At 54.1% G+C, this 8,665-nt stretch overlaps 2 protein-coding genes across 3 annotated transcripts in view; one reads left to right on the forward strand and one right to left on the reverse strand.

The window, feature by feature from the left end:
- Window positions 1-587: 587 nt before the first annotated feature.
- Ifrd2 (interferon related developmental regulator 2) lies at window positions 588-5,831 on the forward strand. Of its 2 annotated transcripts, none has more exons than XM_029543125.1 (12): window positions 588-823; window positions 2,752-2,871; window positions 2,959-3,043; window positions 3,148-3,272; window positions 3,355-3,512; window positions 3,642-3,692; window positions 3,778-3,956; window positions 4,043-4,148; window positions 4,453-4,590; window positions 4,823-4,951; window positions 5,024-5,119; window positions 5,197-5,831. In XM_029543125.1, exons 1-12 carry the CDS (start codon window positions 766-768, stop codon window positions 5,311-5,313), a joined length of 1,362 nt encoding a protein of 453 aa, XP_029398985.1. In that variant the 5' UTR covers window positions 588-765; the 3' UTR covers window positions 5,314-5,831. The 2 variants fall into 2 exon arrangements, with proteins under 2 accessions (XP_029398985.1, XP_021062278.1); XM_021206619.2 differs by having other exon boundaries at window positions 590-823; window positions 5,223-5,831.
- Lsmem2 (leucine rich single-pass membrane protein 2) overlaps window positions 5,770-8,665 on the reverse strand; it is a 4,858-nt gene continuing 1,962 nt past the window's right edge. Inside the window, exons 2-4 of the mRNA XM_021205964.2 lie at window positions 6,801-6,911; window positions 6,541-6,726; window positions 5,770-6,384 (exon numbers count right to left, since the gene is read on the reverse strand). Of these exons, the coding sequence (XP_021061623.1) occupies window positions 6,251-6,384; window positions 6,541-6,726; window positions 6,801-6,911 (431 nt within the window). The 3' untranslated portion in view covers window positions 5,770-6,250. The remainder of the gene's footprint in view (window positions 6,385-6,540; window positions 6,727-6,800; window positions 6,912-8,665) is intronic.

An 8,665-nucleotide genomic window follows, 5' to 3' on the forward strand; every position in this document is an offset into this window, starting at 1 on the left:
GAGTCTGCTATGATCATCCGACTTAAAGCAATAAAGCAGCTTTGGAGTAAGTTCCAGGCATTTAAGGTGACTAGCCCAGGACTTTGTTCCTATACCCCAGCGTATCTATAAAGAAGTAAAATCTAGGGACAGACAACCCCTACATGCCTCCTAACACCCACCCCCAAGATTACGCTAAGGTCTGTTAAACGCTAAGCTATTATCTGTATTTTCATAAAGTCACTCTTTCATTACTTGAAGTTTGTCCACACTATTCTACCTAGCGCCAAACCTGGAGCCTCAAAGCAGGTGCTTCGTTATCAGGCCCTACAGATGCTTCTAGTGAGGAAGAAAACTGAGTTAACTATGAACCGCGCGGGCGGGGGTAGGGGAAGGAGGGGCGAAGTGGGTACGCAGGGCATTGTGGGTACATAGTTTAACTGGAGCGGCGTCGGCTTATGTGTCTCCGGAATGGACTACTACTCCCGTCGTGCACTGCGCGCAACTCGGGCGGTGCTAATCTGTGTACGCTGACGCCTGGGGATAGTAGTTTCGGCCGCATGGATGTGGATCTGAACTTGGTGGCCGGGAACTCACCTTCCCAGCGACCCATTTGACAGGGCGGGGCGCCTCACGAAGATGGTGGCGCGCGCGGCGTGTGGCTCCTGTCGTCCTCGCCAGCCTCAGCTCAGCACACGGGCCAGCGTCTCGCTGGTTTGGAGTCCCCGCCCTCCGGGTCTCTGACCCCGCGCCCCCTTCCCGTGTCCCCAATTCCCGGTTCCAGGAATGCCTCGTGCTCGGAAGGGCAATGCGCTCCGCAAGGGCGGTCAGCGCCGTGGAGGAGGTGAGTCCGGGGGCTCCAGTAGAATTGTTCAGTAGTGAGCGGGGGAGAGGGGGATGTTCCGTGGTTTCCCTTCGATGTCATTGAGGGTCCTGAGTTGACGAATCTTCCCAGATCAGCCCAGAGTGACCTCCCAGAACTCTGCTAAGGCTCGCACGTGCCCCAGCTGGCATTGGCCACGTGTGCGCCTCACTTGAGCTCATTGCCAGCTGTTTTTCGAAATCCCGCGCTGCAACGATGATTTGACCAGCATGAAGGACCTAGGCTTTCCCATCGCTACTGGGGTAGAGAACCACACCAGAAAGAGCGTGAAGCCAACCCCTTTGCCAGATACTAGTAGTGCATTTGGTAGACTGCACGAGGAAATTAGCAGAGAGACTTTGTCTGTTCTGTAAAACGGGGAAGTGTGATTGGAAAGGTAGAGAATTGGGGCCCTATCAATTGGACTGGAGACCAGGTGGACATCCAGAGAGCCCGAAGCAGCCTGGAGACTTCTTATCAGCCTCAACCAGAAGTATGTCCTGTTGCGGTAAACAAGTAACTGCTGGGAAATAGTGCCTGCCCAGCATATTTTTGACCTGACAGCCACCTTAATGTGGCTTGGGTCTAGGGGCATTTAATAGGGTGGTGACAGTTCCACAAGGGCTAGTACAGAAAGCATTTACTTACTGAGTGGTCTTAGAGAGAATCATGGCAGGCCCTGTAAGAGGGGGGCTTCTGGATGAGACCTGAGAAGGTAAAGAACCTGGCGCAAGGGCCTAGCAGCCAAAGGGACCACAATACAGTGCGGCAGATGAGACCGTCTGGGCGGTTTTGACAAGTAGGATAGTAAGAGAAGAGGTGAACAGAAAACAACGTGTGGGCTGAACGTTTTCTTACAAGCAAGTAATGTCCCTAAGATGTAAGGGCTCCTACTGGGTCAGAACCTGTCCAGGGTGCCTACCGTTGTAGCTGCCCTATTCAAAGCCAGTCTTCAGCCCTGGAGAGAGTTCCCAAGCCGTCTGTCCGTCCTGCCCCACTGACACTTTGCGAGTCCCTGTGTTTACTTTTTCAGATGCTCACCCTGGTCAAGAGCTTCTTCTGGTCTTCCAAGGCTCAGAGGCACCATCTTGTATATACCTAAAGTTGGTGGCCCTGAGTGGACCGAAGGGAGCTCAGAAAACAATATATTTGAAACACAGAGTGCCCAGCACACCCACAGGGACCTGGAGCAGAGCCATTGCCAGTTACTTGTCTTTACCTGCTGTACCTGAGCGGTGTGCCTTGTCGTCCACACTGTAGAGGCTGGGCAACTGGTCAGATTTTACCTCTGCTCTAATGAGGAGGGGCAGGGGGCGCTAATGGTATAGGCCAATGGAGAGCACAAGACCTAGGCTCAGTTTAAACCCCTGAGTCTGCCTAGTCCTATAGCCTGAGCCCTAACCTTTACATTACCCACTTTTGACCATGACCTAGAGTGGGCCACAGGCCTCGCTGGGACTCATCCCAGTCCCTTCTGCCACTCTGTGGTTCCTGCTGTCCTTAAAGCAGACTGTGTCCACCAAGCAGAGATAGCACACGCCTTTTAATCGTAGCACTGGAGAAGCAGAGGCAAGTGGACCTCTGTGAGTTCAAGGCCAGCCTGGTCCACAGAGCTAGTTCCAGGACAGCCAATGCTACACAAAGAAGCCCTATCTGGGAGAGGGGGGAAAAAAAAGGCATGCCTTCCTGGGATCCCCATTTACCGAGTCTGCCAGGTTGTCCCTGGGTAGGCCTAGCTCCTGTGTTCTCTAACAGATAGACTTTCTTCCCTTTTTCCTAATTCAAGTGCCAGGTGTCAGGCCTTGGCTTGCTCATCTCTGAGACGGGATAGCATTCATGAAGTTAACTGAGGTGCCCTGAGTCACCCCTCACCGGTGGAAGCTGGTCAGATTGGGATTTTATGTCTCCAGGTGCCAGGAGCAGTACCCAGGCTGACTCCGGCTCCAGTGAGGATGAAGCGGCCAGTGAGGCCCGGAGCACCACCAGTGACTGTCCCAGCCTTCTCAGCACCACCGCAGAGGACTGCCTGGGTGAGAGCAAGTTGACGTTTGACAGGGGCTCAGTGAGGGCTCCACTGGACGAGGGCAGGGTCCAGTGATGGCCGGCTGGCTTTGCAGGTGGGGAAGCCGTGGACGAACAGAGCCAGCAGGAAAACCTGGAGGAGAAGCTGAAGGGTTACGTGGACTGCCTGACTGACAAGAGGTACCTCTGGCTCCTGGCCAGCTTTGACACTCGGGGCCCCGTTCAGCCGATGACAAATGGAACCAAGGGCGTGTCACCCACACCAACCCTTTCTCACCTCCCAGTGCCAAGACCCGTCAAGGAGCCCTGGAGAGCCTGCGCCTGGCCCTGGCCTCCCGCCTACTTCCGGACTTTCTGCTGGAGCGCAGCCTCACTCTGGCGGATGCCCTGGAAAAGTGCCTTAAGAAAGGTCAAGTCCTGGGCACTTGGGGAACCCTAGCTAGGCAGGTGTTGCCGCTTGCCGCATGCGCTAACTGGAAAGCATCCTGTAGGGAAGGGTGAAGAACAGGCCCTGGCTGCTGCTGTGCTAGGCCTACTCTGTGTGCAGTTGGGCCCTGGACCCAAGGGCGAGGATCTATTCTGTAGCCTGCAGCCCCTGCTGATCTCGGTACTCAGTGACAGTATGGCAAGCCCCACTGCCCGGCTCCATGTGAGTATTTCCACCCCCATCGGTCCTTTGTGCCCAGGAAGGGGGTTGGGCTCTACCTGTCCTCTGACTCCACTCATATGATGTTTCTGATGTTGACCTGTGTGCCTAGCTTTGTCCTCTTTCCAACAGTGTGCTTCTGCTCTTGGTTTGGGCTGCTATGTGGCTGCCACCGATGTCCAGGTAAGTGTACTTTGGGCACAAGTGGTAGAGCAACTTGGCTCAGTAGCTCTGTCTGCGAGCCGCGTCCATCTCCCTGTGCTCCTAGGACCTGGTCTCTTGCTTGGCCTGCTTGGAAGGTGTTTTCAGCTGGTCCTGTGGCACTAGTGGCTCTGCTGCGTCTCTGGTTCCTGCCAGCCTCCATGGCCTGCTCTGTGCTGCCCTGCAGGCCTGGGCATTGCTGCTCACCATCTGTCCTGGTACCCACATCAGTCATATCCTTGACAGGTAGGGCTGCTGCCCACTGGGAGGGAGAGGGAGTTTGTGAAGGGACCCTCAGCCCGTCCACGAAGCTTAGCTTACCCTTTCCGTAGGCAGCTGCCCCGGCTGCCCCAGCTCTTGTCCAGTGAAAGTGTGAACCTGCGGATTGCTGCTGGTGAAGCCATCGCGCTACTCTTTGAGCTTGCCCGGGACCTTGAGGTGCGAAGGACAGTAGGAAGAGCTCGCTGGCACCAGTGATCATCCCAGGCTGTTTGCAAAGCGTGCCACAAACAAACAAACAAGTCTTGGGTCATCTTGCAGGGGAGGTGACCCCAACTCTTACACATGCACGCACATGCTAGTTGCTGTAGTGGGGGTTCTGAGTAGAGGTGAACTGCCAGGAGAGGCCGAGGAGGGGTTAGGAGGAGGAGGGCAGTTGAATGGAAGAAAAGCTCTGGGGAGCACCTCGCTCAGTCCCAGAAGAACGTAAGCTTCCACCCCATGCCTGCATTGTCCCACACAGGAGGACTTCGTCTATGAGGACATGGAGGCCCTCTGTGGATCTCTGCGTACCCTAGCCACAGACAGCAATAAGTACCGTGCCAAGATTGACCGGCGGCGCCAGCGCTCCATTTTCCGTGCTGTGCTGCACTTTGTCGAGGTGTGTGTGAGGACATGAGTGTCCCTTAAAAATGTGTCCCCAGGGTTAGGCATGGTGGCCCACACCTGTAATCCCAGCACTTAGGAGGCAAGGGCATGCTGGTAAATTCCGGGACAGCTGGGGCTCTCTCTCTCTCATACACACACACACACACACACACACACACACACACACACACACACACGTCCCAGGCATGGCAGCCAATCCCAATCATAGGCCCTCTTCTCTGCAGGGCGGTGAATGTGAGGAGGAGACAATCCGCTTCGGACTGGAAGTGCTCTACATAGACAGCTGGGCTCGCCACCGCATCTACACAGCCTTCAAAGATGTGTTGGGCTCCGGCATGCACTATCACCTCCAGGTGAGGGGACACGGGGAGGGCCACCCAGCCTGACTGCTTCAGACTGGCCGTAGCTAATGGCCTTGTTTTCAGAACAATGAGCTGCTCCGCGACATCTTTGGCCTGGGCCCTGTGCTAGTGTTGGATGCTGCTGCCCTGAAGGCCTGCAAGATTTCACGCTTTGAAAAGGTTTGCATCTTGGACGCCTTTATCTTGCCTTCTGTTACCCAGGGGCATAGCTCTGAGAGTGGGCTCTCGGTTCACAGTGCTCCCTTCTTTGCCTCTTCGACAGCACCTGTACAATGCTGCAGCCTTCAAAGCCCGGACCAAGGCCCGGAGTCGTGCAAGGGACAAGCGGGCAGATATCTTGTGAATCAGACTAGCCAACGAGAAGGCTACCCATACCATACCATATTTTTAACAGAAGACAGTGCAAGAACTGGTCCCTGCCAGTGATTGTCACTTTATTTTTTTAATGATGAAACCAAAAATAGACAAATGTGGGAGGGTCAAGGGTCAGGACACTTAGACTCAAGCCCTTTGTATGTGCCCTCAGCCCTGTGGCTGTGGCCTCTTCCTGTCTTGTCTCAGGTGAAACCAAATGTGTGCCGATTCTGGAGGGCTAACGGTCCTAGAGGGCTAACGGGCGGGGCGGGCAGTGAGAGAGGACCATCCCTGTTGTTTTTTAGACCTTGCCCTCCCCCATGGGGCTGCTTCCCTTGGGGGTCTGGCACCCGGCCTCCATGGCATAGGGTAGGCAAAGCTGCCTAGAATTGATGTGTGTGCTGGTTTATTAAAGATAAGAGAGAATTAAACAATACTTAGCCCCCTGTGGCCTTTATCCTGAGTCTTGCCTGCCCTCCCTCCCTCCCGTCTCCCACCCCAGGTTTGGCCGCAGCTAAGATCTCTACCTCACCTTTGTCCTCCATGGCAGGACACGTAGTTCCCCAGCTCAGCCTCACTTGTCTTGAGAGCTGAGACTGGACCCCCCACTGGGAGGCCTGGCAGAGTGGGTGGCTGAGCCGGGACAGCTATTTCTAGACTTCTGAACCTCCTGTCTGGGGGTGGCCAGAGGGTGCAGACAGGAGGTGCCAGGCAAAGGCTGGTGCCCCATCCTCTGACCTTTGGCTATCCAAAGCAGGACTCTGGCACCAGAGCTTGGTCAGGCCTGGCCTGAAGAGGTCAAGAGAAACAGGCAGCTGTGGAGTTACATCAGGCTTGTACAGAAAGGAGTAGTGTAGATGAAGCCATCAGTGGGAGAACGGAGACCTGCCAAAAGTCCCTTTCCCCCTCCCCACAGTCTCACATACAGATGGCATCTCAGCTGGGTGCCCGAGCCTCACTGGAGTTGAGCCTTCTTAGCTGGCTGAGGCTAGCCAGACGCAATTTGAGCAGAGTCTCCTCTTGTGTGCGCAGTGTGTGAGCCAACACCCTCAGGGATTCGCTCTGCAGCACTGGGGATGGGAAGACATTTGTGGGACCTTGTCAAGACTGCATGCCTCCCCAGATTCCTACATAGCCCTACATCAGGGGTTGCCCACTGGCCCGTGTCCCACCCTTTATTGCTTTGTTTCCAATTGCCCTGGGGTCCCGGTCCTGCCTGTCCCTACCACTTAAGTAGACAGCCACGATGGCCAGCGCCAGGCAGGTGAGCACCAGCAGTACCAGCAGCAGCAGGAACCCCCCACGGCCACACACTGGGCTGCGACCAGCTTGGGTGCACAGTGATGGCGGTAAGACACCCAGAAGCTCCTCCCATGCCTGTGCCTCCTCCACCAGACAGGGCCGTAGCGAGCCTGCAGGGAGAACCGGTCCGTCGGGAAAGTGGTACCCACAGCATCCATCTCACTCCCTTTCCCAGCTCCCTTACCTCCGCTGTGTAGGTCACTGATGGACTCCACTCGGTGCAGGCGTACCTCCTGCACGTGGTTAGGAGCCAGTGTTCCCCTGTTCCTCTGGTTCTGCATTGGCAACACGGTGTCTACAGGGGCAGTGGGACAATTGGAGCAAGAGAGTCCTTTACTTTGTAGGTTTCAGGCAGGAACTTGGGACATATGGGAACTGCACCTGTGACATTTGGTTCCAAATTCCCTACAATTTCAGGGGTGACTCTTAGTTTGGGTCCAGGGCTCCAAAGGCTTTAGCCTGTGCATAGGGACTCCGAGCTCCCATGGTCACATTTGAGCATTTCCCAGATTTGCCTGCTTCTTCCTCCTGGCCGCGGTTCTGCCTTAACAGTGATTCGGTGATTCGGCCTCTCTTACCGGAGTCCTGCTGTTTGCACAGTGCAGCTCTGCAGGAGTGCACTTTCTTTCTAACAGCTTCATCTAACTTTGAGGGCTCCTCCCCCTGGCCTCCCTCCGAGGTTCTCTGGACATTTAGGTAGTTTCCAATTCTCTGTGGAAATTAACCCCCAGGACTTCCATCGTTAAATACGAAAGTTTTCCCCACTTTCCTGAAAGTTACTGAGGACAATTCTCAGAAGTGGACGTCATGGGGCCCAAAGAACTGAGAGCTCTCTTTGAAGCGATCATCACAACTGTCTTCTAAAAGGCCTGTCCAGAGCCTGCCAGTACAACATGGCCACCATTAGGCATCCCGCTGTGGGAAAAATGTGTGTGTGTGTGTGTGTGCGCGCGCGCGCGCACGTGCTGTGAAGTGTGCAGAAGCCAAAGGTTTGCTTACCTGGCACTGGAACCCAAGAAATAACCGAGACTCGCTAACCACGGAGCCCCAGGGGATCAGGAGTGTGTACCTCATGATCTGCAGTCCACTCCCAGACATAAAGACTGGCATACAGCATCTGATTTTTGACTTGCTTCTGAGCATGTCGTGGGGCAGCTTCTCACACATCCTGGCCCCGGAGCAATGAAACTCAGGTCTTCGAGCGTGCTAGACAAGCTCTTTACAGAACTATCCCCAGACTCTGTATGCCCACACCTTTACATAGATTTGCTAACTTGAGAGATGAGAAACAGCTTGCCTTGATTGCTGCCTAGGGAGCCTGACCGACGTGTGTGTAATTACCGTTTACAGGTTCTGCCCATTCAGTCGCTGACTCTGGTTCCCTTATGGTTATATTTATGTCAGGTTTTGTTTTGAGATAAGTGACTCACTGTGCTGGCCTGGAACTCATTGTGTAGCCTAAGCTAGGATGAGCTTAAACTCGAAATTCTCTCGACTCGGCCTACCTATTACTGGTATTAAGTGTGTGCATCTCTCTACCCAGCTTTGCTATGTGATAGTGATGTGTGTGGGGAATGCCCACTGTGCATGTGTGTAGAGAGCAGAGGAGGACTGGCTGCCCCCATCTCTTACTCTGCCTTATTCCTTTGAGACAGGACTCTTCCTGAGTCTAGAAATCAGGGTTTTGTCTGTTTTTATGGGTTTTGGTTTGTTTGTTTGGGTGTTTGTTTTTTGACAAGGGTGGCAACCAGTGAACTCCAGTGCCCTTCCTATTCTCTTGTCCCAGTACACACAGCACTGGGGTTATAAGGCACACAAGACCACACCTGACTTGTTCCATGGTCACTGGGATCTGAATCCAGGTCTTCTGGTTATACAGCAAGTGCTTTCAATCACTGAGTCATCTTATCCCTCCCCCTACCTCCCGTGTTTAAGACAGTCTTAGAAAGTTCCCAGACTGGTTTTGAGTGCCTGGTTAATTCAAGTGATCCTTCTGCCTCAGCATTTCAACTATTATCAAAATATTTGTGATTTTTTTTTTTTTTTTTT

Source organism: Mus pahari, chromosome 10 (assembly GCF_900095145.1).
Source record: "Mus pahari chromosome 10, PAHARI_EIJ_v1.1, whole genome shotgun sequence".
Taxonomy (NCBI): domain Eukaryota; kingdom Metazoa; phylum Chordata; class Mammalia; order Rodentia; family Muridae; genus Mus; species Mus pahari.

Coding starts and splice junctions, on each gene's coding strand:
- Ifrd2 (XM_029543125.1), top strand. CDS start 766: ATGCCTCGTGCTCGGAAGGGCAATGCGCTCCGCAAGGGCGGTCAGCGC. Junction 3,513..3,641: donor GCCCCACTGCCCGGCTCCAT/GTGAGTATTTCC, acceptor TCTTTCCAACAG/TGTGCTTCTGCTCTTGGTTT. Junction 4,952..5,023: donor GCATGCACTATCACCTCCAG/GTGAGGGGACAC, acceptor CCTTGTTTTCAG/AACAATGAGCTGCTCCGCGA.